General features: G+C 38.6%; 1 protein-coding gene across 1 annotated transcript in view; it reads left to right on the top strand.

Moving 5' to 3' along the window:
- Nucleotides 1-26,884, top strand: part of DNAAF9 (dynein axonemal assembly factor 9) — a 72,920-nt gene that overhangs the window by 12,548 nt on the left and 33,488 nt on the right. Inside the window, exons 3-19 of the mRNA XM_064419079.1 lie at nt 5,435-5,554; nt 6,369-6,493; nt 9,791-9,887; nt 11,605-11,711; nt 14,585-14,662; nt 15,755-15,853; nt 16,531-16,586; nt 17,577-17,712; nt 19,820-19,901; nt 20,788-20,824; nt 23,410-23,497; nt 23,910-23,986; nt 24,250-24,294; nt 24,755-24,800; nt 25,110-25,221; nt 25,654-25,724; nt 26,530-26,580. Coding sequence (XP_064275149.1) covers nt 5,435-5,554; nt 6,369-6,493; nt 9,791-9,887; nt 11,605-11,711; nt 14,585-14,662; nt 15,755-15,853; nt 16,531-16,586; nt 17,577-17,712; nt 19,820-19,901; nt 20,788-20,824; nt 23,410-23,497; nt 23,910-23,986; nt 24,250-24,294; nt 24,755-24,800; nt 25,110-25,221; nt 25,654-25,724; nt 26,530-26,580 — 1,427 coding nt within the window. The remainder of the gene's footprint in view (nt 1-5,434; nt 5,555-6,368; nt 6,494-9,790; nt 9,888-11,604; nt 11,712-14,584; nt 14,663-15,754; nt 15,854-16,530; nt 16,587-17,576; nt 17,713-19,819; nt 19,902-20,787; nt 20,825-23,409; nt 23,498-23,909; nt 23,987-24,249; nt 24,295-24,754; nt 24,801-25,109; nt 25,222-25,653; nt 25,725-26,529; nt 26,581-26,884) is intronic.

Raw genomic sequence — 26,884 nt, 5'->3', positions numbered from 1 at the left:
ATTAACTGATGACACTGCAGTATTTCTTAATTATTGTGAACTCTGAGGCTGCAGAGAGTCCCAGGTAAGGAGCAGTGACTAAAACATGGCTCAGCTTTAAGGAAAGCAAAGGAATTGCTTTGTGTAATCCCCAGTGTTGTGTGGAGGATTTAATTCTCTTCAGAAGAACACACCTCTTTCTAAATAAGCACTTGTGGTATGGAAACATGGGAGGTGTGTTTTGTTGGGAGATTTGGGCTTTGCCCTGATCTCTCAGCACCCACAATGGGACCCTTGTCTGCTCTGGCCTGGCTCCTGTAGCCTGCAGAATTTCTGGCATAGCTTCCAGAAAACAGGCATGTCACTGTGAGAAATGCATTAAATCTCTCATCAAACACAAGCTTCTGATGACAAAACCCATGTAGTTTTACATCCTGAGTCCTCTTGGCTTGTTGGAAAGTGGATACTCACAAGTGTGGTTTTTTACAGGCAATGCATGTTCTGTTTCACTTGGCTGCTTTTAATGGCCTGCAGTTAATGCAGCTCCTCACCTCAACTTCATTTTCATGCTGAGCTGGGAGATAAAACCAGAATAAACTTCCCCAGCTTTACTTCAAGTTCATTAATATTTGTACTGAAATCCAACCCAGCATTGGGAGATCCCAGAGAGAGATGAGAATTGAGCCACTGTTGATGCAAATATTTAAATGGAGTTACAGCTGATTTTTTAAAAAGAATCCTGTAATCTGATTTTGAAGGGGTTGTGTGGTAACATTCCTGCATTCTGTGCTGGGGAGAAAAGGCCTCACAGCTGACAGGAAAAAGGAATTTGGAGGTTGGCATGTCAAATGGCTTTAAGAAGCTGTGATGTCTCAGCTGAGCGTGTTGCTGTTCAAACTGACCTACTCAAACTATATTTTTAATTATTTTCTATCATAATGGTGTTTCTAGGCATCTTACCTTTCAGCAGAGATTTTCAGCTCCTGGTTCAGCTGCTGTGATTTCTGAGGATGTGCATTTGCTGTGAGCTGGGGGTGTCTGTGACTACTGCAATTGCAGCTGCTCTGATTGTGGATGGAACTGTTTCACCATTCAGCACAGCTGAGCTGAATTTTTGCAAATATTGATATTTATTTTCTATTCTCCTCGAAGAGTATGGGGATACTTTTAAGGCTGTTGCAGTAAATATTTATTTTACTTTGGTTCTGTTCACATACTGCTTTTTTAGATTATAAATTATCTAGATTATTTATTTAGTTTATATATTTAGACAATATAGTTATATATTATATAAATACATATTATATATAATATATAACATATAATTATATATATGATAAATATAACACATATAATTATATATTATATATACACACATGTATATTATTATATATAATATATACTATATAATATTATAGAATTATGTATATTATCTAAATATATAATATATAATATATAATTTTATTATAATATAATTATATATAATCTAAATAGAAAGATACAACATGAAATTATATATGATATATAGTATATGATATTATTATATGATTAGATATATAACTAAATATACAATATATAATACATATAATTATAATATATAATAGATATATTATTATTGTATAATTATCTATAATATAAATGTATAATACATAATATAAAATGATAATATAATGTATATAATAAATATAAAATATATAATATATAAAATATATAATCTAAAATCATCTAGATTATTTATAACCTACAAAATCTATCTGTGAACAGAAAGATCATGTTCACATCATCTTTTTTAGAGTATTTTTTCTCCATTATATCCATCCCACACAGAGCTCTCCCTGCTGGGGTTTCTCCCACATTCTGAGAACCTTTAGTCCATCGCTCTGTCTGTTCATCCCATTCCCTTTCCAAACAGAGATTATTTTAAGGATTATTCTGCAGCAGTTCCAGAATTCCGTTGCTTTTGGGCCAATATCTGAAGCTGAATTATCCATTCCCTCCATCCTCTCCCTCCTGCTGTCCCCAGGTGCATTTTGCATCCCTGCCTGTGCCCTTGGGTATCTCCCCCCTCTTGATCTTAGCCAGCAGGCAGATTTCCCCCTGCATTTGTGAAAAATGCATATTAGATGATTGGCTCTTGGCAAATATTAAAATGAACACTTATGGGTTATTTTGGAAAGTTATGTTGCATTAATAGCTTTTAAGCAGTGTGATAAATAGAGTTTTTAGGCTATAGCATAATATTAAAATAGAAACTATGTGAAGTGAGATACTTTTTTGTAATTGACTCAAGAAATGGAAAAGATAAGCAAGAAATTCTTCTCATTATCTTCTCTGGATGGAGATACAACAGGATTCCAAGAAAAGAATTATTGCCTGTTTATTGGGAAGGCCCAGATCCCAGGAACCAAGGTGATTGATTTACAAGGTGAAGTTGCTTCCCTTCTTCATCTTGTAAATCAAGATAAACAGAATAATCCTTAGTTTGAAAGGAGTGTTTGCATCATGTATGAGATATATGAATATTCAACAGGCTGGTTTTTTTTAAAGGTTAATCCTGTGTTAGAGAGCTCTGCTTTTTGGGGCTTAGTGCCCAGGAAGCATCCAGAGCTCCATAATTCTTTGCTTTTATTGTCCTAACTCTGATTGTCCAAATTCTTACTGCTTTAATTTTTTTATTACTATTTCCATAACTATTTTATTACTCTTAAACTGTTACAATTTTAAAACAAGTGATTGGCGTTTTTCACACTTTGTGCCAGCTAACAAAGTGCTGAGGGGCAGCTGAGCCCTGCCTGGGGAGCAGAGCAGGAGCTCAGGGTGTGCCCACACCCCTGCCAGGGGCTGGGAACAGGAGGGGGAGTTCCAAACTCCCAGCTCAGCTGGAGACAGGCGTCGGGGTTTCCTAATTAATGGCCTTGCCCATTGTTCTGGGGAGGACTCCTGATATGGGTATCTTATCTTGGTCATTGTTTCATTTCCTGTTTGTTTTCTGCTGGCTGGATCTGTTCTTTAACTCCATATGTTGCTGTAGAATAGCACTAAAGGCTCAGTGTGAAAGCTCCTGTTTGGACAGATACTTGGAAGACCCAAGTAAACCACAAATTCCAAATATTCTGCAGAATTCATGGTTTTATGTTAAACAGTTACCTTCCTTGAGTGGCTGTCAGTGCTCTGCAAGCAGTAAATTCACCCATGTCCTCTATTATGAGTTTAATTTGTCAGCTGTCCCCCTTTAAGATCTTTTGTTTTCTCTTCTCCTCCTTCTGTCATTAACTGAAAAAGCAGGGCTTTGGAGTTTGGCTTGGAAGAGCTTCCCTGCTCTAAGCTGCTGTACCCAGATAAAATCTCAAACTCTTCAAGTGATGGTGACATCAACTTTTTTTTTTTTTTTGAGGACAGTTTCTCATTTTTCTTCTGGTCTTCCAGAAATTAGAATCACAGGATCATAGAATGGTTTAGATTGGAGGGATTTTAAAGATTACATAGTTCCAACTCAGTGCCATGGGCAGGGACACCTCCCACTGTCCCCGGATGCTCCAAACCCTGTCTGACCTGGCCTTGGACACTTCCAGGGATCCAGGGGCAGTCACAGCTGCTCTGGGCACCCTGTGCCAGGGCTCATCACCCTCCCAGGGAACAATTCCTTCCCAATATCCCATCCATCCCTGCCCTCTGGTACTGGGAAACCATTCCCTGTGTCCTGTCCCTCCATCCCTTGTCCCCAGTCCCTCTCCAGCTCTCCTGGAGCCCTCTTAGCACTGGAGGGGGCTCTGAGGTCTTTCTGGAGCCTTCTCTTTTCCAGGCTGAACATTCCCAGCTCTTTCAGTCTGTCTGTGTCAGATTATTGCTCCTCTGAGCCTTCAGAAGGTGCCTGAGTCAGGCAGGTAATCAGTGGAGCAGATTATCCTCAGGAGATTGTGTGTGCTCACTTCCCAAGGCTGCAGCTGATTCCAAGGAGGCTGATTACATTGAAATGGAGTTCCCCAAAACAATGGGACAGTTTCTTCCTGAAAGAAGGGAGTCTCCACTTGTTTGTAACTAAAATCCCACCTAGACACAAGGGCTTTGGCATCTGTATTTGTGTGCTGAGTCCCACTGAATTCCATTGGTGTGCCTGCTTTCATGGGGCTGAAAATGTCAATAAAATAGAGGGACACTTATGAATGAGAGGTCAGAAACAGCAGGGGAATGAGGATTCCAAGATTATGGCTGGAAAAAAAAAAACTTTGAGGGCTGAGAAAGCTGGGAGAGATGTGAGGCAGCTTTCCACCAAATATCAGATACCTTGGAATCCACGTGAGCTACCAAAGTTACTGAGCAAACAAAGAGTTTATTGAGATGTGGGATTCACTAGCTGGATGCAGACACATCATGTAGCATTTTAGAGCTGAAGCATAACAAGAAAAAGGAGCATAAACAGGAGAACCTGAGATTTGTTCCAATTTTTGCCAATTCCAGGTGACTCTTGACTGGTTTGGTTTCCAGTTCAAGTGCTGAGACTCAGATGTTCAGGCCATGTTATTACATTATCAATGTCCTGATCTCTCTTTTAGCAGAGCTAACAAATCCTATTTTGTTGGCAGCCCTTCCACTGTATCCTAATGTAACAAATCCACATTTGTTGGCAAGGATTCCACTGAATCCTAATATAACTTGGTAGGAAAACTTGCCATTAGAGGAATTTTTTGGCAGTCAGTGCTGGTGACTTCTGTGAAATGTGGATGGCAAGGATTCTGCTTTATGTGCAGTTGTACTTGTTTGAAAAAACTGGGTTTATTACATTAGAATTATGACTGTGACTGTCATCTAGAGAGATGAAGATTGATGAAAATAGTTTCTAAATCTATGACCTCATTCCTTTCTTCTTGAATTTATCTTCTCTCCCTTCATGCTCCAGATCATCGGTTGTTTTCATTTAATTTTCCCAAGGACCAGCAAAGATTTCCTTGGAAGCTCTTTGTGCCCCATGTTTTTTGTCAGAACATCTTTTCACAATTTGTCAGAAGTCTGCAGTGGCTCTCTGGTGACTCAGGGATTGCTCTATAGCACTGATAAGATAATGTTTAATCATGTATTCCAAAGCAGGAGATTTGGGTCACAGGATTAGTTTGTTAGGAGGCTTCAATCAAGAACATATTAATTAGAATGCATCCTGCATCCAGACAGATGTTTGAATTACTAGAAAAAACGGAATTTTGGATGCACAGCACTGCAGAAAACAATACTTTTAAATTTTTTAAGGAATACTTGTGGATTTAGGTTGAAAGGGGGATGTCAGCATGTGGCAGTGACCTTGCAAAATCTCCTTTTTCCCTACCCCGTTCTCTCAGTGTGTTCAGTTGAAGAGTTGAGTTCATGCTGCTGCTTTAAAGTTTAATAAATTGAGAAGGAAAAGAAACTTTTCAGGTGTGCAATGTTAGGACACACACCAATTCTCTGTGGTTTTGCTTTGCAGGGATAGACAGTCGATACAATGAAGGGTGCAGGGAGCTGGCAAATTATCTGCTCTTTGGTTTGTACAACCAGAACAACAATGACTTTGAAAGGACAGGTTTTCCTGAGGAAGTTCTGGATGGTGAGTAATATTCTCAACACTTTTTAGCTGTTCTGGACAGAAGATGAGCAGAAAAAGTGACATACCAAAAAAAAAAAGAAAAAAAAGTCATTAAGTCTCAAGTTGTCTGTATATGCCTGAAAATATCTTCTTAGAAACACTGCTGAAGGACTCATTTTTAAACATAAAAAGATATATTAAATGTGTTTTATGCTCCACAATTTATCTCAAATGTTGTAAACTTACACAATTACAGTCCATTAGTTCAGTCAATGTGTGTATATACATGTTGTTAATATTGTGTGATCACACCTCTGCACTTCTAAAATACTTGAGCTCTTTTTTACTTCACCACATTAACTCACCTTTGTCATACTTGGAATGTGGCCAGTCCCCGTGATCACAGCTTATTATTCCCTTATTTGCACGAAACTTTTGGATATCTCCCCTGCAGGCTGTGGTGTTGATAGTTTTTTACTTGAAGCAGCTCTGATGTAACATCAGGCAAGAGCAGCTGGAGTTTAGAGTTCTGGAAGTGCTCTGGGAAGGCTCATCCTGACCCTCTTGGCTGCACAAAGGACAGGCTGATGCAAGTCCTGTGCAAGACTTGGGAATTACCCCCCAGTTGTCTGGAACAGTAACAAGTGCCTGGAACTGTCTGTGGCTGCCAACTGCTCCTTCTGCTTGTTTAAAAGAAATCAGGAATTGCACTGCGTTCAGATAGCTGAACAATTTTCTTTTTTTAATGAGGTGCATAATAGAAAAAAATGTTTTCTGTTCAGTTTCTCTTGTGTGTGGAGTCCTGATGCTGGAATGTTTGTTGTGATTGTTGCAGATATAATCATATTAATAAAACCTGACAGTGTTCATCTGTACTGCAACCCTGTGAATTACAATCATCTTTTACCCTATGTGGCACACTGGAGGAACTTGCATTTCCACTGTCTGACTGAAAATGAGGTAAGTGAAAAATGAATGCAGACAAGATTTGCTAATGAACTTGATAATGAACTGATCCTTAAAGTGAAACTTTTAAAAACATTCTTTCCAGAAGCCTTTTTTCTCTTTCCTCCTCAGCAGGGGAGTGGTATGTGTGTACATCTGGGTATTATCATTTGCTAAAGTGTGCAAGGAGAATATGTTGTCAATACTTTTATTTGTTGGAGTGTGAGGACAAATTGCTCCTCTCTCCCACTAATTGCTGTTGTTTTGACCTGAGTCAGTGATCTTGTAATGAGGAAAAAAATGTGGGTTGTGAAAAATGCCAAATGTGAGTCAAGTATCACAGTCAGTGCTGAGATTTCCCACATGAGCCTTGTTTGCTGCCAGAGCAACGTTTGCATTGGCTGCTAATAGGTTTAGAATATTAGGAAAGATGGGCTTAGTAAGTCCTTTAAAATCAAGAAACTTCATTATGTATTTTCATTTTAACTATTAAATCTGTTAAGAACTATTAGCCTCACTACCACTACATCTCCTGACTGATGTGGGTTTCATCTTGAACTTAAAAGTCAAAGTATTCTAGAGAAAGTCCATTTATTGTTGTGAAATATTTTTAGAGGAGTAAACAATGAAAATACTTTTTGTCTGGGTATAGAATAATGACCTTTTCATTCCAGTGGAGACTGGAAATGCTTCTTCCTACACTGAGTTCTGTGTAGTTCCTTCTCTAAGTTAGAATTGTACTGAATTCTGCTGGGAGTGGGTTTGGAGCCTGTGATGGTGAGTGAAGCCAGTGGAAAAATGAGTGGGAAAGTCAGGGAGAGAAATCTTTTGTTCCCTTGAGTTTCTAGCTTGGGAGTGATGGGGCTTATAGTAGACTGATTGTGTTTTTATGTGTCTGGTTGATAGTTTAGATCACAGAATTAGGAAATAACTCAGATCACAGAGGACCTCTGGAGATAATCTTGTCCAGCCTCCTGCTTCAGTGGTGAGATCAGATCAGGTGACTCAAGGGCTTTTTGCAGCTGGGTGTTGAAATCATCCAAGGATGGCTACAGAACCTCTGCTGGCTGCCTGCTGCATTTTCTCCCTGTCCTCCTAGTGAAAAAGTGTTTCCTTTTGTCAAACCAAAACCTGATTGCTTTAAATCAAGACTTTTGTCACGACCTCTGTGAAGAGTCTGACTTCACCATCTCAGTAATATTTTGGAGGTGCAGATATTGAGCAAGCCTGGATCTCTCCCTCTGGGACAAGTGCTGCATCCCTCTGATTGTGGTGGCCCTCCACTAATCTTGCTCCAGTTTATAAACACCTTGTCCATGAATCCCAAAATTTGTTGTGGATACAATTCCAGGAGTGCAGCAGAGAGGGATAATTCTTGTTAGGATAGAACAGCTGAGCTCCAGGTTAAAACATGCCCCAGCAAAACCTAAAGCCTGGCTTCACAAGGCTTCTTTGTTGCCAAAATCCTTGCTGACAGGGCAAATGTGATGCTGGGAGAGCACGTGCACTTTGGAATCAGGAGCAGAGAAGTTCTTACCACACAGATGCCAGTGCAGCTGCAATCTCAGCTATTGAATTTTAAGCTTCATCTGCTTATGGGCTTTGATATGATTTATCGTGGTAAAGAACCTTAATCACACAGTGTTGCCTTGAAAAAATGATGTAACTGGCAAGGTGAACCATGTGCCTTGTTCTTTGTGGAAATGAGGGGAAAGGTTTGGTTTTGGAAGCTGAAAATACAGTTCTGCTTCATTGTGAGTGAGTGAGCTGAGCACTTCCAGTCACATTCCCAATGTATAAGAATTGGCAGTTTCCTAGATTACTGCTGAAAGACAAACAAAACCTTGCTGTGTCAGGCTTTAAGTGCATCCTGTTTACAGGAGAATTGCCTGCAGTGGCTTTTAAGTACTCACTTTAGTGATAGAAATAACTTCATAAAAATGAAACCAAAAAAGCACAAGAATTTTAGAAATAAATAAAGCAATGCTGTACCTGGCTCTGGCACAACACAGAGCTTCTGCTTCCTTTTTTCCTTCCTACTTGCTTTAACTAGACCACAGGAATTTAAGAGAATATCCTAGTTATTGGGCAAAAAATTGTCCCATATTATTAAAAAAAAAGCTCATGTTCAAAGTGACCAAATAGGATAAAATACAGAAATTTGCTGTAACAAATTTTGGGGTGCCACAGTCGAACTGGCTGCAACAGCAGATTGTGAGCAAGCCTTTAGCACCCTGCCAAAACCCAAGTTCTTATTCCAATGGCATTTTTAAGTCTTGAGAAACTGGCAGTTGTTTGGGGCTTGGCTTTGAGCTGCAGCTTTGATCTGGCTTCCTGGGATTGAAGGAGGAACACACCACAGAGGAGCTGGGGCTGCAGCTTCAATTCAGGCTCGGCTTAAAAGAGCTTGTTCTTAAAATAAACGTGTTGGGTGTACCCTGAAGCTCACAAAAAGTTCATAATCATGTCATTTGCCTTGATAAGAAGCTCAGAGCACTGAACATAAAAATAAAATAAAATAACATAGGCAAAACACCTCTGCCTTCTGATCTTGCTCCAGAAAACAAGTGGCTCTTGAAGGAGCCTGCAGGGCTGGACCTGTTGGTTCCAGGCTTGCTGCTAAACTGCTTCTCAGGTCAAAGCCAGTGTGTTTGCAGGTTTGTGTTCTGTTATAAAAATGACTTCGTGTGATTTGTCTCTTCAGTCTGGTTTTTATGCTTTTCTGAGTTAGGAAATTTGCTCTTCAGTCTGCTGAAGTCTTCAGTTCTGACAGTGTTGCATGAAGATTTCTCCTCTTCTTGCCTCCTTCTTTTCCTGAAGTTCACCTCTCCCTCAGACCTAAACTGATTCTCCTTGCCTAATCTGTGACCTGGGGCTTATTGTGACATTGATTTTCCTTGCTCAGTGTTGTTTAGCTGGTAATACATTATCTTAATTTTTTTCCCTCAGTGGCACGTTTTTTCGTAGCACATCAGTTGGTATCCTCACAGTTACTTTCATCTTTCAAATCTGGATGTTGAAAGAGTTGAACTGAAACTTCAACTGACTGAAAGCTGAAAATAAAGTCTGTAATTATGCCTTCATATGTCATGATTAAAAACCTTGTTTTGAAGTCTGATTTTTTTTCAATTTTCCATTGGCTTGAGTACATCCCTGCCATGATGGGATTTCCAAAATCCCAAAGCACCTCCCAAAAATGGCTTCAGGAGCCTGTAGGTGATATTTTAGTGCTTTACATGCTGCATCTTCTCTTTCCTACCAATCAAATCAGGGCATGCCTAATCCAATTTGATTTTAACTGGCTTCTTTCAGTATGAGGATGAAGAAGCTGCAGAGGAATTCAAGATTTCCAGCTTTGTGGACATGGTCAGGGATTGCAGCCGCATCGGGATCCCCTACAGCTGCCAAGGTAGGGTGGGTGATCCTCAGAATCTTTAGATTTTGGGGTGTTTTTTTTTTTTTCTTTTTGTCTTTTTTTGGGGTTTTTTTGGGGTTTGTTTTTTATGAAGGTTGAGATTGAAGGTACTTGAAATGGTATTTCACATTCAAACTTAGATTTTTAAAAAATTTGTTTTACAGTTTCATAAGTAGTGAGTTCTGTAATATTTTACTAACAAGTTATAAAACGTCTAACTGTCTTTCTTTAGAAGGTCTTTTAATGTTAAACTGTCGAACTAACAAAATGATATTTCAATTTTTTTAATTTTTAACTCAATAACTAATCTTTTGTGTCCTGCAATGTGGATTTTTTTGTCTAATTACAAAATATTCCTTAAACTCATGAAGAAGAAGGTGAGGAAGAACAACTGGCTGCTACTTTAAAACTTCTTATATAGCTTTATATATATTATTATATTTTAAAACTTTAAACTCTATGTTTTCTACTTCGTGATGTCACACACTCTTATTCAAATGACACACTTGTAATCTTAGTGCTGTTAATCAATTTTGGAAGCCTTCTCTACAGCCTTAGGTTAAATATAATATTCTCCTGTGGGTCTGTGCTTTTCAAAACAGAAAGTTTAAAATTCTCAGCATCTAGAGTTCCAACACAGAATGGAAGTGTTTTTGTACCCTGCAGCTTCAGGGAATGAAGATTTCCTTGCCTCTTAGAAGTGAAATAAGGATTACTAAGTCATTAGTTTCCTTTCAGCATCTTTTTTCTTAAGAGTTGAATTTCTTTCTGAGAACTGGAAGCCCTCAGAGTTCATTTGGGGAGCGAATGCCCCCAGCGTGAGGCAGAGAAATGATTTGCATTCAGAGCAGTGTCTTGAGCTGCTACAGAACTTCTCTGTTCCCATGGGAGCTCCAGATAAATCCTTCTTTATGGAAGGGGAGAATAAACATTTCTTTATGCAAGTTTCCTTTTTTAGAACTGAAAAAAACTGCCCTGCATGGCTTCCTGTTGGGATCTGGAGCCAGCCATGAGCCTCAGCACTGTAATCTTGCATTCTTTTTTTATTCTTAATTCTTTATTGCTTCCCTTAGGGAAGGCTGATATGCTCTGACTGCCTCAAAAGTCATTAATGGAAGTGCTAGGAGGAAATTTTAATCTCCCTCAACTTAAAATTCTGGTTAAATGAGGATGATGGAAGAAATTCCTCCCTGTGAGGGTGGTGAGGCCCTGGCACAGGGTGCCCAGAGAAGCTGTGGCTGCCCCTGGATCCCTGGAAGTGCCCAAGGCCAGGCTGGACAGGGCTTGGAGCACCCTGGGACAGTGGAAGCTGTCCCTGCCCATGGCAGGGGGGAATGGGATGAGCCTTAAGGTCCTTTCCTCCAAACCATTCTGGGATTCTGTGATGTTGTATTTCAGTATTTACTTAAGGCCAAGTATTTGATGAACTGGAGTAAGCAAAGCTCCCTGTTTATTATCTTGAATTTTAATTGTTAATCAGCTTGTAATGAAGTTTGCAAGGAGATGGGGAATATCCTGAAAAAAAAGGACAAAATTTAGGGTGTAGAGGAGCTTCTAAAATTGTTGTCTGCATGAAAAATATTTTTCGCTTCAAGATTTTCGGTTGTACAGAAATGGGATTTTTGTACAACTGAATCTGTGAATCCCAAGAACTCAGAGAGAGCTGAAATGCCAGGATTTGTGAGGGAATGTTGCTGTGCTTGCTTTGCAGGCCACCTGCAGATCTTTGACATGTTCATCGTGGAGAAGTGGCCGATCGTCCAGGCCTTCGCGCTCGAGGGGATCGGGGGCGACGGCTTCTTCACCATGAAATATGAAGTGAGTGCTTCCCTCAGTCATTCCCTTCCTGAAGCAGAACTTACTCAGGAAATTATTTGGTTTGGAAAGCACTTTTGGAGATGATCTAGTCCTGACTCACTGCTCATTTGGCTGGAGGTTTTTGGGATCTTGTGAAACTGTGGCATGGCTGAGGTTCTGTTCTGGGTTACACAGCACTTTTTCCTGCATAAACCATTATTTGGACATTCTCTGCAGGCCTCTGCTGTGATTTAGGACTTTCCTTTCCTTTCCTTTCCTTTCCTTTCCTTTCCTTTCCTTTCCTTTCCTTTCCTTTCCTTTCCTTTCCTTTCCTTTCCTTTCCTTTCCTTTCCTTTCCTTTCCTTTCCTTTCCTTTCCTTCCCTTCCCTTCCCTTCCCTTCCCTTCCCTTCCCTTCCCTTCCCTTCCCTTCCCTTCCCTTCCCTTCCCTTCCCTTCCCTTCCCTTCCCTTCCCTTCCCTTCCCTTCCCTTCCCTTCCCTTCCCTTCCCTTCCCTTCCCTTCCCTTCCCTTCCCTTCCCTTCCCTTCCCTTCCCTTCCCTTCCCTTCCCTTCCCTTCCCTTCCCTTCCCTTCCCTTCCCTTCCCTTCCCTTCCCTTCCCTTCCCTTCCCTTCCCTTCCCTTCCCTTCCCTTCCCTTCCCTTCCCTTCCCTTCCCTTCCCTTCCCTTCCCTTCCCTTCCCTTCCCTTCCCTTCCCTTCCCTTCCCTTCCCTTCCCTTCCCTTCCCTTCCCTTCCCTTCCCTTCCCTTCCCTTCCCTTTTCCTTTCCTTTTCCTTTCCTTTCCCTTTCCTTTCCTTTCCCTTTTTTTCCCTTTCCCCAAGCCACCTCTACCAACAACCAATTTTTATACCCCTAGATGGATTTTTTTACCCCTATTTTTTTAGATGCATTCTAGATCTTCAAGAGCAGAGCAGGAGGAGCTGGTTAGTGAGAAACACCTTGAGATGAGCTCAGAAAATAAGAAAAGACTATTCTTGGGTCACTGGTTTTGACTGAAGAGATGCATCCCCTTCTCTCCCTGACACTGTATATTCAGGGGTCATCACACCCTGCTCAATAGGGCAAAAGTCAGGATTTAATTGCTGCTGTATTTCATAATGATTTGCTGTTCCAATCTGAGCAACTTGTGTCACTGATTTGTCCATTTATTAATCATGCTCTGAACAGCATTTTCAGATGACAGCTTTGCATTTCTGTGCTTATTGAAAGCTTCTTTGCTTTCATTTTTTGACTCTCTGCCACAGCAATGCAGATGTTCCATTTTTCTTATCACTCCTCTATTTTTACAGCCACAATGGGCTTTTGTCTGACTCCTGATAGCTGGAAAACCTCCAGAGAATTAATAGTGCCATTTTTAAAGTCTCATCATATCTATAATTGTACATGCTTGCTCAGAAATATTCTCTGTGAGTTCCTGTGCCTTTCTGAGCACTGTTGTCTTTCCACTGGGTGGAAAATTTTAAGCTTTTTTAGGGTTTTTTTCAGGGTTTTTTTCCATTCCATCACTGGTGCTGTAACACCTTGTGGTGTGAACCTGCCCAAACACAGAGAGCAAACAGATGAGCATCTTTGGGGAGGGCAGCACTCACCCTTCTTGATGCCTGAAATGAATCAATGAAAATTTCACTGACATTTCAGGAGCTGTTTAGGTCTTTAACTGCCTTTTAATTACCCCAGTTCATTTCAGAAATCTGTGGAGGCTCTGAAAAAAACGTTCAGACAGGGTGGCACAGACAGAACCTCTCCTGTGAGATCCAGGGAGCTGAGACTGTCCCCAAGCACTCCTGGAATGCCTCAAAAGGAGCAGGGAAAATTCTTGGACTCCTTTTTTGAGAGCAATCATGTTGGCTCTCACTGTCCAGCCAGCTCCAGCTGGAGTTCTTGTTTGCTTCCTCCTTGAAATCATGAGGGGATTTCAAATGGGAAGTGACATTCTTAACTTGGTACGTGTTTGTGTGGTTCTGTGTCACTGAGGGGGGAGGAAACCAGGCTGGAAGTGCATTTGGGATCACTGTAAATCATCTCTAAATTAATTCTTCTGCCATTATTAAAAGGGGAGGCTTTTGGTGCATTTTTAGCTCAGACTTTCCCTCTGAGATTTTCTCTGTGCTGTGTGTTCTCTTAGATTGGAATATATGAAGAATGATAATTCAGGATTTTCCCCAGTCTTTTAAAGGCAGTTGCTCTTTTACTGGATAAATCAGAATTGTGCATGATGCTGTAATTTAGAAAATTTCCTGTATTCATAGGAATGGAAGTGAGATCTGGGAAATCATTATTGCTTGAGTACCTGGAATAACTGTAAAGCAGTGGCTTAAGAAAATTCCAGCCAGTGTTGCATTTTTAACTGAGTGGGTGATGTGGAGCCCTGTAAATGCAGAATCATTCAGATACCAGTGCCCCTCAATAATATATTTTTAAATATTATTCTCCATATGCATCATCCTCCTACTTGGAAGAAAGAATTGCAAAGTTAAACTGTCTTAGCCTAAATTTACATCAGCTTGGAGCAAGTATTGGCTGATGCTCAGGATGAGTAACCCTGGAATTGGCTCTTAGCTGTCTTAGAAAACTCATCTTGCCCTTTTGCCTGCACCAGCTCATGCAGTTCTTTGCTATTAAATTGAAAAAAATATTGTGAAATGATTTGTTTGGAAGATGCAGAGAAAGCTCTGCCCAGAGTTCAGACCCTCACTGGTCAGGTCTTTTGTAACAGAGTGAAAATATTTGTGAAATGAGAGTGGAAATATTTGTGAAATCAGAGTTAAGGAGCACTGTTAGACAGGGCAGTGTTCCCTAATTCTGTCTCATCCTAAACCTGGATCTGTGGCCTTCTTTGTGGTGTTTTTCATAGAAATGTGTTTAAATTCTCTTTCAGTTAATGGATGTCAGTGCTGATTTATGGAAGACCTACAGCAAAATGGATCCTGTGTCCTTGGAGGATTTGCTTTTTGAGGTAATGCAGGTGAAATGTTCTGCCTCAGCTCCACAGAATGAAAGTTTGATTTTGTTTGGTTTTAATTAAGTTTATGGTCTTAATTTACAGGCTCTGCCTGCTGTTGCTTGCAGGGTCTCCTCACATTCCTTAAATCTACCACAAACTCTGCAAAACACTAAAATAACTTGTCTTGCTTTCTTTGAATTTACTGCTTTGTCTGAAAATCTCCTAAAAACTTTCCTTCATGTCATTAAACCATGTACAAAATACATGAAGTTGCTGTGGTTTTGTGTGTTGATCCTCCTTTTGCAGCAAGGAGGGTTAAAAAAAATCCCCTTTAACACACAACCATTCTTCCAGGAGAAAAAAACCAAACATTTTTCAGATTTTTGTAGCTCCTTGAAGTGGGGAACAGTGACACTCAGTGGCTGCCCTGGTGCTTTGGGAAATACAAACAGAGGGAAGGGATTCTCACATTAATGCCATGCCCTGATCTCAGTGCTAGAGGAAAAAACATTGTATAAATATTAGTATTTGTAATTATAATTTATAATTTATTAGTATTTATACTTTAATAGTAAATACATTTTATAATTCTTGGTATATATTAATTTTTAATCTGTTTCTAGCTTGATAGCAATTTAATATGTGCAAAATTCAGCAGTAATTATCCTTTATTAATAAAATATTGGTAGTTCACACCAATTTGTTTGTTCAATCAACTGCTGTAATGAAAATTAAAATATCACAGAGTTTTTACAAGGCTTTCAGTTTAAATAATCACTCTCTGATATTTCACTTCTCCTTTCTGTGTGGAAGTGAGATTAATGTTTCAGACTTGCCCTACACCCTGAGCAAACCTTTTATTATAATTTGAAATTTTCAACCTGAAAGTTGTTGTTCAATTGACTTAAATTTTATGAAAACAATAAACATAAACCACACACCCACAAAAAGACACCCTGAAGTCCAGCAGAATGTCCTTATCTTCTAAAATACATTTATTTTCCTGTGCTTATTGTTTCATTGGGCAGTCTGTATTCAGTGAAGTGTCACCTTTGCCTTCATTTCTCTTGCCTTGGGAAGTAATGTCAAATATTTTCCTTCTAGGATTTAATGATTTTTGAACACCAATGGACCAACTTTTTTGCTAATTTTGACACTGAAATTCCCTTCATTCTGGAACTCTCAGAATCTCAGGCTGGGGAGGTAGGCCTGCTTCAGCAATCCTCAAGTGCAGAAGGAATAATTATTCAGCATTATTTTTTTTTTTCCCTATCCCATCTTACTGTTCATGTTTGAGGGGTAAAACCACATAGTTTGGATTTTTTTAAAGTCACCACCCACCTTAAAAATCCATGGTATGATGGCTTAGAACTGCAGGGGTAATTCAGTCAAGTGTTTGCTCACTGATAATTCAATTTATATCTGCACAGGAGATATTTGTGGGTAGATTAACTTGCATTTGGATGGAATCTGGTATGTGCAGGGCTTAACAAGATGAATTTGCACATCTCAAACCTCAAACAAAACTGAGGGGTGGCACAAAGCATGGGAGAAAACAGCACAGCATTTCTGGGGGTGGCTGTTGCTTTTTTTTTTGATGCATTTTGCTGCTTTTTTGAAGCATTTTGTTGCTTCCTCTGGGATGGTGGAAGGGGTTTGGAATTAAATGGGCTTTAAGGTCCCTCCCAAGCTAAATCATTCAATGATTTAATGATATGAGAGACTTAGTGATGTTTGGGTTTGTTTGTGGAGGTTGGAAGTATTTTCTGAGGGTTCAGGAGTTTTCTCTGAGAAGGATAATTCAGGTTTAATTAATGAGAGGATATTTCACACTTCTGTCCATGTACTTCTTAGTAATTTTTGTTTTCAACTCTTCACAGCCCTTCAGAAGTTATTTCAGCCATGGTATGATCTCAAGCCATATAACAGATAACAGGTAATTATTACTCATTATTATTATTATTACTCATTACTCCCTCTGGTGTCACTAATACCTCAATATTTTATTTCCATATCCCTGATGCCATAATATTAAAAATTCTTTTTGGTATCACCTCAGTAGATCTAATCTGATATTTAAAAAAGCCTGTGCAAAGTTCTTTCATGTCCTGGGAGGATAAGCTGAATTTTGCCAGGGTTTAATGCTGTAGTTCTTACCTGTACCATGAAATTTTGTGCATTATGATCAGTTCCTTCCCTGTTCCATGCCTGGAAAAGGTTGGATGGGGCTTGGAACAACCTGGGCTAGTGGAAGGTGTCCCTGCCCGTGGCAGGGGTTGGACTGAGATGATTTAAGGTTCCTTCCAACCCAAACCATCCTGTGATTCTGTGAGAGAGTTTCAACCAAAAGTTGTTGTTTAGCTGAAGGTTCTGTTGCAAAATCCATGTTCTGCTGTTGTGAGCTAATGAAGGTTTGTTTAGATAATTCAATCTCTCTGCACATTCTCCTCTGTTTGGAGTAAACAGGTGGAGTTCAATGCCCTTTATTGCTGGCAGCATCCTCTGGTGTTTGCATTGCAATAAAGAAAAGAAAATCCTTGACCTCTCCAGCTGAGTCTTGGGCCCAAAGCCAAAACTAAACCCAAAATAGTTTTGTTTGTTTTCAGCACAGTCATTTCAGGGCTTTTCAAGATGGTGAATTTTAAACTAAGCAGCTTTTCAAGGAAGTTTAAGATAAAAGAATCTTCTAAGAGCATTGGGAACAACCTTGAGATAAATTTATTGTATCTGAAAGAAATTATCATCTATTTTAATGCAAGTAGATTTTTTTCTTTTGAACTTGCTCATTTCACTGTGAAGCTTTGTGCAGCTTCAGTCATTTTTTATTATTATAATGAGAAATGCAGCAGTTGAAAGCTTTGATTTCATTTGTTGGTTGTAAACTTCCTGCAAGTATTTTGGTACTGATTCCCTGTCTCCTCCTCAGCCCGAGCCGCCAGCCCTTTGTCCTGTTTGGCAGCCACTCCACAAAGGAAAACTTGAACACTGGGAACTTTAATTTTCCATCTGAAGGACATCTGGTCCGAAACACTGGCCTTGGTGGAAGCACTGCCAAGCATATGGTAAGGCTTTGGAGAAGTTATCTGAGATTTTGGGGTATATTCTCTTTTTCTTTGTGTATTTTCTGTGCTTGTCTTTCATGAGTTCAATGCCTAATTCTTCTTAACATAAAGCACCTTAGCAATCCATCAGGTTAAGGAACAAATGTGATTTTTCTTGCTCTTTCCAAATGAAACTGTACTGGGACTGCTGAATGAGTTAAAATAATTTATTCTCTGGCAAAAGACAACTTTTGCTGTGAGTTAGGGAGAGGGAAATGCTGTTTGTGTCCTGACCACAAAGTGAAAACCTTCTGTGATACACTTAACTGTGACACACAAATTCTATTTTAATCACATTTATTTAGCCATTTCTTAAAAAAGAAATAAAAAGCCACTTTTTTTTTTTTTTTGATAACACCTTTGTGAATAAACCTGTATCCAAATTCCAGTGTGTACTTCAACAACTATTGACAAAATTCTGAAAAACCTTTCATAAAATTCCAGGACTGTTCTGATGAAGTTGCAAAGCTTAACTTGCTTCCATTTCCAAGTAAAAGCTGGGTTGTTAAACATGATGAACTTGTTTCCATTTCCCAGTAAAAGCTGGGTGGTTGAACATGATTTTCCCAGTAAAATCTGGATGGTTAAACAGGATGAACTTGTTTCTATTTCCCAGTAAAAACTGGGTGGTTGAACATGATTAACTTGTTTCCATTTCCCAGTAAAAGCTGGGTGGTTGAGCATGATTTTCCCAGTAAAAGCAGGGTTGTTAAACGTGATGAATTTATTTCCATTTCCCAGTAAAAGTGAGATGTTAAACGTGATGAACTTGTTTCTATTTCCCAGTAAAAGGTGGGATGTTGAACATGAGGAACTTGTTTCCTTTTCCAAGTGAAAGTTAGGATGTTAAACATGATGAACTTGTTTCCATTTCCCAGTAAAAGGTGGGATGTTAAATATGATGGACTTGTTTCTGTTTCCCAGTAAAAGGTGGGATGTTAAACATGATGAACTTGTTTCCTTTTCCAAGTGAAAGTTGGGATGTTAAATATGATGAACTTATTTCCATTTCCCAGTAAAGGTGGGATGTTAAACATGATTACTTTGTTTCTATCTCCCAGTAAAAGGTGGGATGTTAAACATGATGAACTTGTTTCCTTTTCCAAGTGAAAGTTAGGATGTTGAACATGATTCACCTGTTTCCATTTCCCAGTAAAAGCTGGGGTGTTAAACATGAGCTGAGGTCCGTCTGCGGCGCAGGGGCCGTGCCTGGGCAGGCCCCCCCAGGGAATTGGGATCCTCTGGCCGGAGGGCCTGGGTGGCTCCAGAAGGCAACTTGGCAGCGAAGGAGGAGAGAGGTAGAGTGTGGAGAGAGCTCCCTGCTGCCTCCAGGGGCTCTGGGAGTGGTGTGAGCCCTGAGCAGGTGGATGTGGCCATGCTGGAGTGAGAGCATGAGTGAGGCCATGAGTTGATGAGATTGTCAGCATTTCATGTGCAGCTGCCTCAGGGATGGATGGATGTGGGGCTTCTGGGCACAAATCACGTGTGCAGAGCCTGAGAAAAGAGTGGTTTTGCATCTTGGTGAAATCTCATCCTCCATTTGCTGCTATTTCTGTGAAAACACTTTCAATTCTGTCTTTCCTTCCCTTGTTAACAATAAGATGCCATTTGATACCTTTGAAAATGCAAGTACTGTGTTATTGTGATGTACTTGCTCCATCTGTTGTCCTCAGATTCTGATGCTGTTCTTAAAAAGGTGGTTTATTTACAGGTACAGGTGATACTGTTTTAATAGGGTGTCATGAAAATAGTAAATAAGACCAAGTGCCAGCGTAGTTATGGGAACCTGACCCACTTTCCTCTTCATGAAAAGAGCAGTTGACATAGGAAATTGAAAACACAAGTCAGAGCTCATCTCCTTTCCAAAGTCTTTCAACCATTCAGGTCAAGTCAAAAGTGAAATAGACCTTTGAAAACGTAAGTTGCTTTTTCACAATCCAGTTCTGTGTTGTAAACTTCTGTAGTCTGTCAGTGCTTAGAAGACTTAAGGGCAATGTAGTTAATTGTTAATTATTGCACCAATTTGCTTTACTGATGTCTTTTGTATCTCATTAATACTGACTGCTAGGTAGTGCAGTGTGTATCTCCAAAGGGACCTCTGGCTTGTTCAAGGACCTATTTTTTTGGAGCCACTCACATTCCTTTCCTGGGTAAGTGCATTAAATACACAATAATGCAGTTATTGCCTCTGATTCCATGAAAATTTGTAGCAATTAAAGGCTTTGCTTCCTTTCTGAGTGGTAGATTCTGTAGCCAGTGCACGAAATCATTGCAGATTTTGTGGGTAAGATCTGTCAGATCTGAGTTTTGAACGTAAAATTTGTCAGATCTCAGTGTGCAGACCCTTTTAAAAGTATTAAACAAATATTTAAGTCCATTTTCCATATGGATTTATAAAAAAACAATCTCCAAAATGCAGTAATTCAAACTGGGAGTTGTCAAGTAATTCAGAATTTTTAGAAGGATGAAGGAAATTCTTTCACTTCTTTTATCCTCAGTATAATGAGTTAGAGTAGCTGTATTCCCAAATAAAAACAAGCCATGTAAAATTTTTAAAAACCATTTTCTTATATAGTTCAAGTGGCTGGAAGAGTCTATGGATGAAGTCAGTCCTTAGGGTTGTCTTGAAAAAAAACCCCCAAAACATATACATCTAAAAATAGAATATATAATAATATAATATAATATAATATAATATAATATAATATAATATAATATAATATAATATAATATAATATAATATAATATAATATAATATGTGTTTTATATATAATATATATGTTATATACATGTTTTATATCTATCTATATATATATATCTATATATATCTATCTATATATATATCTATATATATATATATCTACTGGGCTCAGAAAAGCTGAAGAAAGGATGGTTGGAGAATTGGAATTTTGCCCTAGTAACATAAAATACTGGATAAATTCCATGTAAGATATGCAGCAGAAATGTTCTCAGAGTGCTTAAACCAAACCTTTTTTTTATTATTATTTTTGTTTTATTATTTTTGTTTTAATACAGGAAATGACAATGAGATGCACAAGCAAGCTGAGCAAGTGTAAGCTGCCAATTTTTTATATTATTCCTTAACTCTACTCTCTTTCTACCTCGTGGCAGTAGGTGAAACCTGCTTTTAGTGGCTGTTGGCATCTGCAGGGACATTTTAATTCAGAATAATGGGCATGGGACAGGATTGCAAAGGCAAAATGCTTGTGGAGAGTTTCAGTGGTTGCATGAGGAGTTTTTAGGAAAGGAAATATTAGTAAATTTTGCTCAAATTGTAGTGAAAAAAAAGAATCTTAACACTTGAATAATTTTGAAAGATACAGTCTCTCACACTGTAGCACCTTGCACAGATAGAAGAAAAAGTAATTTTTGGACCAGTTCCATTAACAATATGGAAGATTTCTGATGCTCAGTGAAAATGCCAACAGGGAACTCTCAAACTTGTGAAGAAATTCACTGTGTTCAAATTAAACCCAACTTAATTTTTCCTAAACTTTGGGAAGCTGCAAAGCTTCTGCACATTTTAACCTTCTCAAAATCTCACTTTGTTTATCCATGTTGATGTCCACTTCCTGTGCATGTTGTGGATCCCTGTCCAGCTTGGAGAACAGAGTAGAAAATCTGCTTTGTTCTCTCTCTCTTGATAAATCAGAATTTTCCTTAGAGATTTTTGTCCTCCTTATTAGTTGGGATCATTTTAGGAGCCTGTTCTTTTTGCAGCTGCATGACCTGGTAGCAAGATAAAGAAAATATTAAAGATGTGTCAGTACTGTCACACTAAATACTGTTGGCTCTTGGTAATTGTGAGACATAAAAATGGATTTACTGCACTGAGCAGCAGATTTTCCTTTTTTTTAAAGAAAACTGAACTCCAACAGGTGTTTTTTCTTGCATCTATGTACTGCTAAAATATTTTTTGTTCTCCTTCAAAAATTCTTTGCACTGAATGCATTTTAATCAAGATGAGCAGAGAAGCTCTAAACAAAGCAGGGGTTGATAAAAGCAGTAATTTAAAAATAATATCTTTTTCTTGGAAGCATCTCTGTATTGGTTCAAATAACCTAATTTCAACAACAGTAGTATAATTGGCTTTTTTTGACAAACCTGAACTCATGATTTTCACTTGGTTTGCAGTTTTGTCCTGCTCTTACAGTTGTCAATATTTTATAAAAAGTGAAATAAGAAGTATTTTCTGAACACTATTCATTCCAAATTTGGCTGTACTGATTGCCTGGAGTGCATAAACCAAGTCTGTAAATGGAATGATAAACTGGGATAATTTTTTTGTTTTATTTTTATTTTAAGAAAATACTTCCAAAGCAGCACAGAATAAATCCTGTGCTGCTCTTTATTTTTTACTGCTAGCTTTAAAATGTTAAAACAGGAAGAAGAATAAGACAAAGGACACCTCACTGAGGTGTTTTCTTGCAAATATATCTGTAAATTTGAGGGAAAATAAGAATGGTTACAAAGCCTGGAAGAATGACAATATAAAGGAATTACATTGCTTTGCTGGGTGCAGTGAAATCATGCTAAGTGCATATGAAAGCACAGGGAATTACCATCCAGAAACCTGAAAAAATAGTGAGAAAGGTGAATTTTAAAACCACTTGCTGCTGTTGGGGATGATCCAAGACAAGCTTTGGTGCATTTTGAGGTTCCTCCATGGTTGGGATCTTCAGATGCTTTTTTTCCATCCTTCAGGAATGCTTTGCATTTGGCTTAAATGCTGTTTCCTTCTCTTTCCTCCCCACTCTTCCCTCCCTCAATATTGGCAGTGGAGTGATGAGAAAACTTAAAAATTAGGGAGTAATTTTATTGGTCTGCTCATCTTTTGGTTGTAATTCAGCAGGAAAACAGAGGCTGATGTTCCTTGGTTGGGCACACGAGGGGTTTTTCCCCAGTGGTTCTGGAGCTGTAAATGTGTCAATAATACAAAGTCACTCCTGGCTTCACCTGACTTTGGTTTATTTCTGTACCATTTTTTCAGTCCTCTGTTAAGAAGGGAATTGGACTAAGCTGGGATGGAGATTTCATGGAATTGTGGAATGGTTTGGGTTGGAAGAGATCTTTAAAGATCATCTCATTCCAATATTCTGCTAGGAAAGGGAGGGACAGCAGGGACACCTTCCACTGTCCTAAGTGGCTGCAAGCCCTTGGACACTTCCAAGTGGCCTTGGACACTTCCAGGGGCAGCCACAGCTTCTCTGGGAATTCCATCCCAGGGCCTCCCCACCCTCTCAGGGAACAATTCAGGATCCCATCTATCCCTCCCTCCTGTCAATGTGAAGCCATTCCCTCTGTCACTCCAGGCCCTGCTTTTAGGATGTGATTCTTAAACCCACCTGCAGCAAAAAGCAACAGTAAAACACATTTTTTATTCCTGTCTAACAAAAGCACCAGATACATTTATATCAAGAGTTATTTCCCTAAAAATATCCTGTAATTTGAGCAATTTCCTCGCTCTAATTGAATTTTCTTAAACAGAAAGCTTAAATATAAAACTATTTATTCCAACAAAGACCCCTTCCTTATTATTAAGGGAGTTGTGCAATGAGAGGAAAAACTGCTCCTTTAAAGAGAGGAGGAAGAAAACTCTGCCTGTCCAGTAAATGTTGTGTTTGTATTTCTCTTCAGTACGCTGTTGTCGCAAATATATTCTGCTGTTGTAGAGGCTGTGCTTGCTGGCATTGAGTGCTATGCTAAAACTTCCACTGAATCCAAGGTAAATGAAGTTGGTAAATGAAATTTAATTGTTCTCTCTCTGTAATTGTTGATTTGGATTGCTTGCAGTGTGAGATTTACGTGCAAACCGAAAAGAAATCCAAAAGAATTCCCGTGTTTGGCTCAATGGAATAACACAAGGTTCAAACCCTGGTCTCTGAATTCTGTTTAAAAAAAAATAAAATAAAAGAGAGATTTCAGAGTGTGTCTAATTTTACCCGTCTCCAGTTGGTTTTCCATCTTCTCATGAATTTTCCTGACCTCATAGTAAGGCAAATGAGATCTGTGAAAGAACAGATTTTAGCCTGGTGCATCAGTGTGTCACTGTTTAGTGTCTCTTGTTGGTCTTAGGGTGCTCCTGGAGCTGCTGGGATTTGGGAAAGGATGTTTTAATTTTTATTTCCTTTTTTCAGGCAAAGGAGGTGGCAGAGCAGGTGCTGCTGTCTGTGTTAGACACCCTTGGCTTAGCACAGCTGAAATCTGCTTTACGGTGTGTATTGCCAGAGTTGCTCATTTGGCTTCTTTGGGGAAAAAAATATAAATTATAAACTGAAAAATATTAATTTTAAACTGAGCTTGTCCAACTGCCAGATTTCAGGATTTCATAATGCATTCAGCCTATAAAAATCCTTATAATGATTGCATTTTCCAGTTTTCTTAATCACTTCTTTTGCTTTAAGTCTATTCTTGCTTATTTTCTCCATTAAAAAAATATAAACCACACATTTCACCTGTACAATTTCTATCCTACAGCTCCAAAATTGCTTTTCAAATCCAGGCTGTGAACAACCATGGCAGGTTTGTATCACTGTCTTACCACTTTTTGTTATTGATTAGTGCTTTTCATGCACTAATAAATAAATTTTTCTCCACTTGGAACTCCTGCAAAAACCTTTGTGTTTGATTATTTCACACAAGGTGTGCTCAGTACTTTTGTGTATGAAGTAGTTGAGTGATTTCATATCTGTAATTCTGTGGAATCTTAAAAACATTAAAAGGAACAAAAAGCAGTTGGGCAGACTAATTTTTATTAACTGTTAATGAGTAGAAGCAGCATGAGCTCATTAAGAGTTTCCTTTTAAAAATGCTTTTTAATTAGTTGATATTACAGACTGTGCTTATTTAATCCCCACACTAATTGACTGAAATGACCTGCACAAATAAGTGTTTATTTTAAAATAAACCAGCTTTTTTGGCTGCTGTGGAGTCACAGAAAGATGATGTAATTTAAAAAATGTAATTATCATTGTTGTTCTAGAATTACTCCATTAGATAACGAGGACAGCCTGAGTTTGATCAAAACGGTAAGAAATAATAATATTTATTTATTTAATTAGAAAATAGAGCTCAATTGTCTGTTTTACTGGGGCATACTGAGATTTTTATGTGAATACAAGTGTAAGAGGAGACATGAGAGAGATTTCAGATGCTGGACCAGGTTTAACAAGAAGTCAGAATTCAGAATAAAACATGAACACACATTTATGATCTCAGGCTTTAACCACAACATAGAAATAGTGGTTTAGGATGTTTGAAAAATACAAATTTTGCTTTTTCAATTGAAATATTTCAAGTTCTGCTTTCTCTTCCCTCCAACTGCTGGATGGCTGCAGGCATCCATGATGGTGTTTGACATTCCAGACCTGCTCACAGGCAGAGGATGCTTGGGATCTGTTGTGTTTTCAGAGTCCTTCCTGACATCACAGATACAGGTCAAAGAAAAAGGTGAGTGGTTTCAATTCTGAAATTCAGCACCACTCTTTTCCTGTGCTGGGAGAGCCAAAGGAATTCCAATGGATGTTTTTGTTCTTACCCTGATGGGTTTGGAACACTAAGAGCAAAGGAAGAAGCCATGGAAAGATCAGGATAAATCAGGATTTTTTGGAACTCTGTAGCACAAGAAGACTGGGAGTTACTCTGCTGTGAAAGCTTCATTTAAACCCTCAGAAATCCTTAAAATAATAAGATTTTCATATTTACTAAAGCAATTTCAAGTCTTAAAAGTAACATACTGGGCATTCTGAAGTATGAGGGTGGTATTGGTTTGGTGGCCATGGTGATATTAGGTCAGAGGTTGGATTTGGTGATCTTGGAGGTCTTTTCCAACCTTAATAATTCCCTGATTGCACTGCTTTGTTTCCCATGGCTTCCCTGCAGATGGCAGCATCCAGCCAGACTCCAGGCACGTTATCCTGACTGCAGCTATCCCAAGATTTGCTTCCTGGCTGGTGAGTGAGAGCACAGAGCCTCAACTCAGCTCATCCACAGGGCAAAACTTGCTCTGGGGCTGGGCTGGGCCGAGGGAAAATCTGGAACCTGAGCATTGAAACACAAAGTTGTAATATTAACATGCTCTGGTTTTTTAGATTTGGACAATAAGTGAAAAATTAAGTGGAAACAAAGTGATGGTTCCATGCATAACAGGAGTTTAAAATTATAATTATTATTTAAAATTCAATTATAATTTTAAATTATAGTAATTATTATTGTTATTATTATTATTACTACTATTACTATTATAATTTTCATTTTCATCTCGTCAGATTTTTATCTTTTTAAAGGTCTGGTTGTTTTTGAAGTGCACAGTGTGACTTTTGAAAATTCTGTTTATTGTGGGGCATTTTAGATCAGCCCAAAAGAAAGCAAAGTCTGATTCAAGACCTCTGATGCACTACCCTGTGTGAGAGATGGAATTCCAAAGAATTGAAAATTCCATCTGGGCATTGCCCTTTGGCAATGCATGCCTGAACAGTAATAAAAAATAAAACTGCATACTTTCTACCTATATAATATTTTAGTCTATAAAACAATTTAATGGGGTGAATGTGGTGCAAGAAATTATTGTTGTCCCATGGTAACACAGTATTAAGAGCACAAAATTGGTTTTAAAACTCTCTGGGCTCAGGGCTTTTTCTGTCTGTGGTACCTGAGGTTCTTGTTGGCCTCAAAACTTGTTTAATGCTTTTTATTTAATGTTAAACTTACTTTATTTATATAAATCACAATTCAAATGGAAGCTGTTTCTGGCTGCAGGTTGAAGACAGTGATGTGAAATTGTCTGAAAAGGCACAGCAAGTATTGAAGGTAAAATTAAATTTTTTTTGTTAAATTAAAGAAGTTACACTGTATTTGAAAAACTTGAGCTACTACCAGACTCTCTTTTTATTATGTGTGTTACTTCTCTTCTACAAGACTTGCCTGTTCTGCCCTGGCTTTTTCAAACTTTGACATACAAAATAATATATTGTGTGTAAAAGTTTGAGGGTTTCTTTATTTCAAAGAATCATAAAACCTAAGAGCAAAAAGAGTCCTAATAAAACTATGATTTCATGGAAGTCTCACTAAGCATTACTCATGGAGCTCATGTGTCTCCAAAAGCCCCTAAAAC

This window comes from Passer domesticus, chromosome 4 (assembly GCF_036417665.1).
Source record: "Passer domesticus isolate bPasDom1 chromosome 4, bPasDom1.hap1, whole genome shotgun sequence".
Taxonomy (NCBI): domain Eukaryota; kingdom Metazoa; phylum Chordata; class Aves; order Passeriformes; family Passeridae; genus Passer; species Passer domesticus.
The sequence above is the reverse complement of the archived record's forward strand: the minus strand, read 5'-3'. Positions and strand labels throughout refer to the sequence as shown.